General features: G+C 42.7%; 1 protein-coding gene across 2 annotated transcripts in view; it reads left to right on the forward strand.

Annotated features, from left to right (window-relative positions):
- The window catches only part of qvr (glycosylphosphatidylinositol-anchored protein quiver), a 30,180-nt gene extending 18,837 nt beyond the window's left edge, over positions 1 to 11,343 (forward strand). The window contains exons 4-6 of one of the 2 annotated variants that reach the window (XM_033485268.2): positions 2,978 to 3,025; positions 3,949 to 4,095; positions 5,204 to 11,343. In XM_033485268.2, coding sequence (XP_033341159.1) covers positions 2,978 to 3,025; positions 3,949 to 4,095; positions 5,204 to 5,460 — 452 coding nt within the window. In that variant the 3' untranslated portion in view covers positions 5,461 to 11,343. The remainder of the gene's footprint in view (positions 1 to 2,977; positions 3,026 to 3,948; positions 4,096 to 5,203) is intronic. The other variant, XM_033485269.2, reaches the window with a different exon arrangement.

The raw sequence follows: 11,343 nt of genomic DNA on the forward strand, positions 1-11,343 counted from the left end.
GCAGCCGAGGAAAATGAAAAAGGGAGACGAAATTGTAGCGACACAGGTTCAGTTTGTAATTAGCATTGATAAGGGTAGGCACGCGCAACGTGTCGTTGGCGATAAGAATATCTCGTTCCTCGATTTCCTTCCACTTAACGGAGCGCGCGTCGGTCCACGGTCTTCCGATAATCTGCTATTGAACGCTGCGTGTGAACCAACATGGCTGCCGGAAATCATGTTTGTCGCATTAACGCACTTACGTCGCCTATGCCGTTATACGTTCCGTTGTATCATTCAGAATGTCTCGAAAAGAATCCGATTTGATCTTGATTTTATATAGTATACAATATAATTATAATATAATATGTAATATAATTACAATACAGTATACAATATAATTATAATATAATATATAATATAATATATAATATAATTATAATATAGTATACAATATAATTATAATATAATACATAATATAATTATAATATAATATATAATATAATTATAATATAGTATACAATATAATTATAATATAATATATAATATAATTATAATATAGTATACAATATAATTATAATATAATACAGTATACAATATAATTATAATATAGTATACAATATAATTATAATATAATATATAATATAAATAATTGAAGTCGATATTCATAATTTGACAGAGTTCTTAAACTTGCTTCTTATTATTTATATCGTGAACATAAATGCATTCGAGGTTCACAGTTTCTATTTCTCCATAGCAATTCAATGGGAGAAAATCTATAATTTTCAAAGTTCCAAAAAATATATAGAATAACATAGAATATAACATAATATAGAATAAAAATATATAAAAACGTAAATATTTTGAATAGATAATTTTCACAATTTCGTTTCTTCCAGTTAGTTAGTTTCGTAATCTTCCATAGCAATTAAATGAGCGAACGTCCATAATTTCGGACATTCCAAAGAAACGACACCGTCTGAATAGACAAATTTTTATAGCTGCGGCGATGCTCTGATAGTTCTATCATTAAGGAAGGCGGGGGATGTAATTTAAAGAAAACAAGGGGAGAGTGTCCTAAAGTTCTCGCGCACACCGGCAGCTGTCCCATTTTTCAAATGCGAAGTCGGCGGTTATTTTTATCGTCAACGACAGGCTGCGAATGCGACACACACGATCCGTGCATACTCGTAGACTCCTTTGTACATAGATCCTTCGTAATTTCCTTCGTATGAGGTACGTACGAAATCCAGTTTCTCCAAAAGAAATCGCCAACACGGCCGGCGAACCCCTCGAAACCATCGACTATCAAATTTCTTATTAACTACAATATTTCCCACACATGCCACGACAAAGATACGCTGCGTGCTGGAAGGTATGAAAATAGAATAAAAGGGTGTTTTGCCTGGGGAATATCGACCGTCGAGAAGCGCACGAAAATTCTCCGATAGTCTTCGCCGCCGCCGACGACGACGACGACTTTCGATCGCACCGCGTCGGGAACGGGAAATCGGGAATTCGGAATCGCGGTACAGTAATCTCTCCCTAATTGACGCTCAGATTGTCCACAAAAATTTCGGAAGACAATTTGGGAAGAGGAGCCTTGCGACTCGTTTTTATAGTTGTTGTCAACGATTATATTATATTGTCAACGATTGTAACGATTATATAATAATAACGATTATTATAATAATTATAATATAATATTATATTATTATTATTAATTTTATTATAACAATTATAATATAATATAATATTATTATTATTAATTTTATTATAACAATTATAATATAATATTATATTATTATTGTTAATTTTATTATAACAATTATAATATAATATAATATTATTATTATTAATTTTATTATAACAATTATAATATAATATAATATTATTATTATTAATTTTATTATAACAATTATAATATAATATTATGTTATTATTATTAATTTTATTATAACAATTATAATATAATATTATATTATCATTATTAATTATCATAATAATTATTATTATATAATAATAACGATGAAATTTCAACGATTATAAAAACATCGTGCAAAGCCGGAATAATCGTATCTCCTGTCCCCCAAATTGTCCATTTTTCTGCACAATCTAAGCGTCAGTTAGGGAGACATACTGTACAGTAATGTTTCTCTAATTGACGCCTAGATTAATCGAGCCCTGCGGTTTATTGTTATAGTTATAAATTGTCCACAATTATAGAAACGAGTCGCAATAATCGTATCTCCTCTTCCCAAATTATCCATTTTAGTGGAAAATCTGAGCGTCAGTAAGAGAGACATTACTGTACTTCCTTCGAACATTGATGCCGAGTGTGTTTAATCGGGGTAACTTGTTCAGTATGCGTGCGCTGCGAGGGTAGCATATATTCTGCGAGAAAACGCGTTCGCACCGCGTCCGCCGTTTCGCGAATAACCGAGCTACGACCGTAAATCGTGAAATTTTTTGTCTGTCCTATTTATGCGAGTCTAAATGCTGGCAGTCGACGCTTTGTACCAGAAACGGTCGAACTTCTTATCCGTAGAAGACGGCCAAAAGTTTCGTGAAATGCGAAATGTCTGGAAATTTTTGTGCACATAAATATGCAGACATTTGAAATCGGATCGACTGGAGTTTAATCAATTGTACGAATTGCTGTCGGATAGATGAACGTGACGAATGGCAAGGCACATAAATACGAAGATGTCTATGAGAGAAAAGAAAATTAATTCAATTGTTTTTTCGGAACGATTCCTATTGAAATATCGTTGAATTCTTGGGTTCATGAAATCCACGATTCCGTTGGTAGCTGCCGTTAAAAGTTTTAGATTGCAACCACGACGATAGCAAAGACCGTAGCAGTAGGAAGAACTAGTGGTAGTCCTAGCGTTGTGCACCCGTTTTATGTTGTTCAGAATTATCGTTTTTACGTAGCTGTTCGCAGTTACCGATTTGTTTACCATCGTTTAAAATAATCACCGATGTTTCGTTTCAGCGGCAATTGTACTCGCGGTTGCCACCGTCTGTCGCGCGGAGTGCCAGAGTGAGTGATCAAGCCAGCTTCTCTTCAGTGTCCCCTCGTTGTCATCGTTGTATGTCAACATTAGACAGCAGGGCTCACGTCTTCACATTCAAATCTATTGCTATCAATTCGAGCCGCGTGTAATCGCTTTGATCGGAAATTATTAATAGCTTAATTGCTCGTAGATTTCGCCTTTGAACTTTATTTGAGACGCGCGTTAACACTTAGCATACCAAGGTGATACGTCAAATTAATAGAACGCTTGAAATTTCCAACAAATAAATAAAAATTTTTATGTAAATATTTATTATATTAGTATAGTATATTATTTATTATATTTATTATATTTACTTTTATCGTTTTCTATTTTATAAGTTTTATTTTATATCATTCTATTTATTATTTATTTATTATATTATTGTATTCATATAATAAATATAATAAATAAAGATTTTAAATAACATTGTTATTTTATCTTTTATGCAATATCTATTTTTACTCTTTCCGTGACTGTTGTAAAATTAATGAAAAGACGAATTATTCTGAAACATTAATTTGTCAATTCAATTCTACAAAATAAACGAAAGTCATTAATTGAGAAATTATTTATCGATAGCTGAAACAAATTTTTTAAACAAGATCGAGCAAATAATAAAATTTTCAATTTTTCAATCTGTCCTCGCTTGTTGGAATTAAATAATAGCGTACACCGAGAGATAGCATTTTTAATTGTTATTCAATGAAACACGTGTCCGTATGCTAACACTTAAGTGAAAGTAATCGAAACAAACGCGCCCGTATGCTAAGGGTTAAGCGAAAATATTTCCGACGTATATCGCAGTGTTTCTGCAATTTTCGAAAAAGAAAAAATTTGCAATTGACTCTTCTCTATCTGAATGCGCAGTACCAAAATACGGTTGCCTTCATTGTGACGGTGTTTTCAGCTCGCTCCGTTTACTGCTACGAATGCGACTCGTGGACGGACCTCAGATGTAAGGATCCTTTCAATTACACCGCGCTTCCGAGGGACCAACCACCCTTGATGACCTGCAACGGCTGCTGCGTGAAAATGGTTCGCAACGCGAAGTCGCGTAAGTAATCGCTGCTATTTTTCCGCTCTATCTTGATTAATCTGTTAATCTTTTTAACTCTGTCTTGCAATTACTCGATTGACTTAATGCTCAGGACTGTTCATTTATCGATCGCTCTCTAATTTGTTTTATTTCATTACATTGTGTAACAAAAAATAATTTTTAGCATTGTATTAAACGTAGAATAATACATTGGCTGTGGCAAAGTTTAGCATTGTTCGGATCGTTTCGAATAAGTATTTGTCTAAGATAATTATCTGAATACCTTCCTTTTAGTTAAATGTAAGATAATTATCCGAATGCCTTCCATTTAGTCGAATATTTTATTCGAATAATTCATCGCTCCAATTTTTTATTCGAATATACAGGGTGTCCCAAAAATGTCTCGCAATCCGGAAATAGCGGGTTCCTCGGATCATTTGGAGCAGTTTCTTCCTTTACAAAAATGTTCTCCCAGGCACCGTTAACGAGTTATTAACGAAAAACAGTCACCAATGTGACCTCAGCTGGCGCGAGGCGGCCGAGCCAACAGCGCCAGCGGTCGAGTGGTCGAATCCCAGCTCAGCTGGCGCGAGGCGGCCGAGTCAACGGCGCCAGCGGTCGAGCGCTCGGTCGCCTCGCGCCAGCTGAGCTGGTATTCGGCCACTCGACCGCTGGCGCTGTTGACTCGGCCGCCTAGCGCCAGCCGAGCTCGCCTCTCATTGGTCACTGTTTTTCGTTAATAACTCGTTAACGGTGCCTCGGAGAAGATTTTTGTGAAGGAAGAAGCTGCTTCAAATGATCCGAAGAACCCGTCATTTCCATATTACGGGACATCTTTGGGACACACTGTATTTTTGTCCAGATAAATTTTTATTCGATCGAATATCAATTCGACGTCGTCTAAAAGTTACGTTTTGAATAGTCAGTATTGTTTCAAATGATGTGTTTCAAATGTTCTAAATGCAAATACTATTTCAATTGAAATTTCTCTTACCAATGTCCTGATCACGCAGCTCGTAAGAAGTAATTGCACGACAGTAATTAGTCTTTCCTCGCCGCGCGTACATCACGGCGACGGCATTCGTCGCAGATGATTAAGAACGACTCGTTTCTTTTTTGTTCGCAGCGTACGAAAGTGTGAGACGGACCTGCACTTCGCAGCTACAAATAAATTTGTTCATGGTGGACCACGTGTGCATGATGGAAAGTACCGGCACTGGTCACATGTGCTTCTGTGAGGAGGATATGTGCAATCGTGTGTCCCCGACCTCGTGTTCGAATCCCGTACTCCTGATCATCCTGTCGACCATCCTAGTACTACGCTCGGTCGTATTAGGGGCCCCAGCTTGCTTTGTAGAACGTTGCAATGGTCACGTTGTATAACACTGATTTACTCGAATTCACCCGCAGTGATTCCGATCATATCTCCACAGTAGACGTTTAGTTCTTAGCCGGCGACACTGAACTCCCGGTCGGGAGGAGCGATGCCCCGCCCTTGGATGCAACTCGAATCGAATCAACCGTTATCATTCAACGACCATAGTATTCCGGAGGGCGGGATGCCGCATGCTTCGGGAAAGAAAGCATCGTTTCGAATAAATATTTCTCCAAGATAATTATCCGAATGCCTTCCTTTTAGTCGATTATTTTATTCGAATATTGTATTCGAATAATTCATCGCTCTGATTCTTTATTCAAATATATTTTCGTCCGGATAAATTTGTATTCGATCGAATATTAATTCGACGTCGTCCGAAAGTTACGATTTAAATAGTCAATATCGTTTCAAATGATGCGAATGACAACAGAGATCGCGATCAAATGATCTAAACGCAAATACTATTTCAATTAAAATTTCTCTCACCCGAAAGAAGACTCGAAGAGATCTTCTCTTTCTCTTCCGAAGATCCTGCATCTTGCGCATCGCTCGTCCCGACGCACACATTCTCTCTCTCTCTTTCTCTCTCTCTCTCTCTCTCTCTATTTTCCCTCTTTCTCTCATTCACCGACTTAGAAAGTAGCGAGAGATCCCGACCGTGTTCTGTGTAGACAAATCATCCGACTCTCTATCACTCTCACGATTTTATCACGAGCCCTTTACCTTTTGTTTGGTCGCCACCCGAGAGAACACCGTTCGGCATTGCTGCAACGAGGTTCGTGATAAGTGCACTGGAAACCAGAGTTTGCCGGTTTTGTCCCCGTTGAAAACTTGCACCCGCGATCTGTGATCATTCTCGTTCCTCAGGCTCTCGTCCGTCTTGCACGAAGCTAGCAGCACTTCGACCCCTCGCGGCGCCGATCATGTCTCGGCCGCCGCGGAGGCCGGGTCAAGGCGATTATGACTCCCTTCCGGCAACGAATCCGCTCGAGACCTTCGACGTGCTTTCGGCTCGAAGGAAGGGCCGTCAAAGTCGAACTGTCCGGGAAGTTCTGCTACGCGGGACGACGTCCGGACACCGTTCGATCTTCGCTACGTTTACCGGAATACCGAGTTTCTGTTGGGATTCTGCATGAGGTTTTTTTTTCAACGGCGTTCAGTTCGTTCATTCCGACCCTCTTGCGTTCATTGCATCTTCCGAGCAACTCTGTCTGATTCTCATTCTGCATCCCCGTGATCACTCGGAGGTGTGCAGCGAATTCTCCCTCCGATCGTCGCTCGAACAGAGAAACTGACAATTTCGGAGTCGCGATTCCGCGAGCCGCGCGGCTCGTTTTCATGGTCGCTGAGAATCGGCGACTGCGAAGACGAGCCGCGAGGTTAAATTGTTGTATTGCGGTTAATATTGAGCGACGATTGCCGGAGGATTTACTGTACTCAGGACACCTAGGCCAATTATGTAGCATCATACACTGTGGTTCGTCTGAATGTTTCTTCAGTAGAGTAATGTCTCAGCCGCTTGACGTCGCCCTCGTTCCGCACCCAGTCTCCTCCGCCATTGATTCCTCAAGCCATCATAGAACACGAAACTACGTGACGTAGGGTACAACGAACACTCGCGGAACGTTGCACCGATCGTTGCAAGGCCATGGGAGAGTCGGCAGGCCTTTGGTTCTGCGTTACGTTTCGCGTTAGCCAGCTTTCCTTCCCGACGCGCGCGCGCGTCTTGCCGCCGGGAATCGTTTCTCGTGGACGTTCTTTCGAAAGTGACGGAGAATATACGAGTGTGGTCGCAGAGAGATGTCACGGACAGTCGTCCCGATGCATAGAGGTCGATCGCTGCCCGGCGCGTTCGGATCAGACGTCGTAATTTCGACGCGCCGATAGAATCGAGACCCGCGTTTGTACCGGTCGAAGCGTCGGAAGATCGCGATTTACTGATCGCGTACGGTCGCGGAATCGGCGGGACAAGCTCAGACGTCGACTTCTAACATTGTACATACTCGTAGCATGAACGGGGTAGCGGTCATTTTGTTCGGGAACGTTTTGGAAAGCGAACGAAACTCTGGCAGAACGGTGAAACGCGAACGCGACATTCGACGTCTATGCACAAATTTTGCTCCCCGTTCGAAACTTTTGCTATTCGACTTTTTACTAATCGACCCGCCTCGTTGGAACGTTTCTCTCTGAATCTCTCTCGCTGTTGCCAGACCGGCCCATTGTTCTTCGTCACTGCAACGTCCCGCGAACGCGAATCATTCGCCGTTTGGAACGAGACGGTCTGGCGATTTCGCGCGTTATAGCGCACGAACGGCGTGAAACGGCCGGTCAAAGAGAAAAGAATATAAAACGGGAACGGTAAACACGTTCAGCTTGTGATAGACCACGATCAGACCGTGTCATTTCGGACCGTACCGACGACCAACGTCGTCGATGGCATCGACGGCAGCCAGCGAGCACCGACAACAGCATTTTCGTGTTCTACGTTTCTCGTGTTCACTCGCCCGCGCGCCTCTCTCGAAAGATTATCGTCACGAATCGGACAAGCTGACCAACTGTTCGAGAATATATATATATATAGATACACTTCAAATGTATACATACATTAGCTGCGTAGAAAATTATGGAAAATCTCTACGTGGCGAAATTCAAGTCGATGTTCAGTCAGATTGCGATCTCAAGATGTGTTCTTGAATTTGCAACTGTCTATTTGACACTGCGATCGTTCAGCAAGATCTTCGAACTCGATAATTGTACGATCGAATCGTGAATTTGTGCGTTCAGTGAAATCGATAAATTTAACCAGTTAAGTGTGTTCGACGACGACTATATCCGCCATAGAGATGCGGCAGAATTTTGCGTCACGACGATTATATCCGTCATTCGTAAAATTATGTTACAATTTCATATTTAAATTGTAATTCTGGCGAGAACTAAATTATATTCGTAAATTTTAATATGTTTAACACTTAAACCAACCGAGCAGTAACGACGATTAGCGTGCATTGACTCGTAAGAGCGAAAAGATAGAATTCATTTGGATTTTGTAAAGTTTTAATTATGAGACCTGTTTCAATAATATAATTTGTTCAATCATTTCCTACGAAGAAGTCTCCAAAGAGTTCGTAGTATCGTAAAATAAAAAAATCGGTCATTTTGACCGTGGTAGGTTTAGTGTTAAAATGTTTAGAGGTCAAGACGAAATGAAACAAACAAAAATGAAAATTGTGAATAATTTGAGTTGGATTCATAACTTCCTGAGAGCTAAGTCGTCGCGACACGAGAGCTTATCGCGACACACACTGGTGGGCGCTTTGCAAAGAGATCGTCACAGTTAACTGGTTAATGGTACCTTCATTATTTAACAATTAAATAATTACTTGGTAAATTTGTACAATTCGGAACATCTACAGACATTTTTTACGAAATTACCGGATTATGTAAATCAACGATAGTCTGTTCGATCGAAAAGAGATACGTCTTTAGTTCTTCTCGCAACAGAATTTGTACGAAGAGAGACGAAGAATGATCCACCGTTCGTAAGATCGCGATCGCAGCTCGGTCGATTGGCAACGAATTCGCGAAAATTCGGCTTCGGAAAGTTGATCTTTCGAGGGTGCGCGCAAAAGCGGCTGTGTCACACGGTAGACTAGTGAGTTCAGCAATCACATATTTAGCAGGAGTGTGTTCACAAGTAGAAAGAGGCTACTCTGAGTGCATGGATTGTAGCACCTTCGATATAGTGTGTTAACGGCTGCGACAGAGGAACATTTCCGCGGCGAACCGTCGAGCCTGAAGATCACCGACGAAACCGTTGTTTTCGAACGATTCGAACGATTCGACACCGCGGAGAAAAAAAGAACCGAAAACGAAGACGAATATTCCTCTGTCCGCGACGTTTGAGTCTCCGTGCAGCAACACCTTGCATGAAACTTGCATGGATACTAGTAATGTTGCGACAAAGATATAGAACTCCATGTTCGTAGCCGTCGTTTCGCGACGAAACAGTCTTCCAAACGCAAAAACCAAAAAAAAAGAAAGAAGAAAGAAAACCAAAAACCGTGAAATCGTGATCGAAACGCTGTCGCGTCAGCACCGAAAATTCCATGAAAATTCTACTGCCCCCTTAGTAAAAAAAAAAGATCCTGGGTGCCGACGACGCTAGAGGGACAACGATCCCCGCGACGTTTCGACACGAGATACATGGAAGCCTGTTTCCGGTCCGTGAACCGGCACGAAACACAGTGACCCGAACACGAAAACCTTCCACCCCGACGAATGCAACGCGAGGCAGATCGAACTGACAAAGCACAAACGTGGGCCTTCAGCTTCGAACGTGCCACGCCACTGTTTTCGCGCATACACGAAACCAAAAGGGACGGGTCTCGACAATCGGGTGGTCTGGCTTTGGAGAGGCGCTTTCGAAAGGCGGCCGCGGGATTTTTCGGCACGCACCAAAAACCAGAGAACGACGCGGCGTGAACGACGAACGAGGACACTCGATCGCAATAAAGGCTGTATTGTTGACACGCGCCCGACGTCGACTCGTCGGATCGACCGAGATAACCGGGCAGCTTTTTTTCCGGCGCGCGAACCGACTCCGCCCCGGTCCGGCTGGCACGGCCAAGTTGAACGCGCATGTCCTCACAGAGAGGCTTCCTGAGCGAAGCTTCTTGCCAAACAAGCTTCGGTGCTTGCGAGAATCAAGCGAGCTAACCGGTGTTTCTCTGGCAAGCCATGCGGCTCGTGTCGCGTCATTTGTTCATTGTCGCACGCGCGGCTGCGAGGCTACGCGATTCTGACTCCTCTCCGGGTATCTTGCTCGCAAACCATCCAACGCATTCTCTCGAGCCCCAGCTTTGTCGTTCGCCGGTAGCCCCGCCGGCCGTTGCCACGCTTCTCGGTGGAATCGGGAACCGGATCTGTTGACGGATTAGAAAACGCGGCGACGGGTATCGCGCCCGTTTCGGCGCGGCGAATTCTCTCGCCGCCGACTAACTGCCGGCGAACGTCGCGGGACCGATCGCGGTCCCAGAGAGCGTAAACGCACAGCGGCGGGAGCGCAGCGACGACAAACGGAACCAGCATGTGACAAAGGGCGAATCTCATTTCTGAGTCTGGGCCTCGCAGCTGGAAAAAATCCACGTGTATTGCTACCGATCCGAGTACCGATGCGAAGGAAACGGCGGATGCGCCGAGACGAATCTCGAGCGACCCGATCTGGCACGATTCGGACCTGACGCGCTAATAAAGGCCGCGGCGATAAAGCCTCGTCCCGGGACCCACGATCGCTCTTCGCGGCCGCAATGTCTTTTCCGATGAACCGTGTCGATTGTTCACGCGGGTGTAAACCGATATATATATGTATATATAGATAATCCGTGTACCGCACGGACAGCGCGGATGATGCTTGGCGTCACGTTCGCTTCGTCGAGGATCGAAAACTGCTTTCGGGGCTCTCCGACGGGCTCGTTCTACTTCTATTCTCAGTCCGCTTCTCTCTCTCTCTCTCTCTCTCTCTCTCTCTCTCTCGCTGTCTCTATCTCTACACGAAAACTCATCTAGATTAAATCCAAGTGCTTGCATTATTGAAGGAGATCGAAGGGGGGATCGTTGATATGTGAGGTCGATGTATACGTTCTTTCTGTCTGTTGAGATACTCGATGTTACTCGCGCCGAGATGTCCGACCGTCACGGTTTATATACGACACGCTCTCTATATTACACACTTTATCTCGCTGTTGACCAGCATTCTTTGCGCATACTGAATGGTGTATGGGATCGATATTTATTACGATGCAAGTGTCAAGATTATAAACCCTCCTCTGTATATTTACGTGTCAGTATGTGTGTATTATAACCGAATTTTGTATGCCGTTGCCCCAGGA

This window comes from Megalopta genalis, chromosome 7, assembly GCF_051020955.1.
Source record: "Megalopta genalis isolate 19385.01 chromosome 7, iyMegGena1_principal, whole genome shotgun sequence".
Taxonomy (NCBI): domain Eukaryota; kingdom Metazoa; phylum Arthropoda; class Insecta; order Hymenoptera; family Halictidae; genus Megalopta; species Megalopta genalis.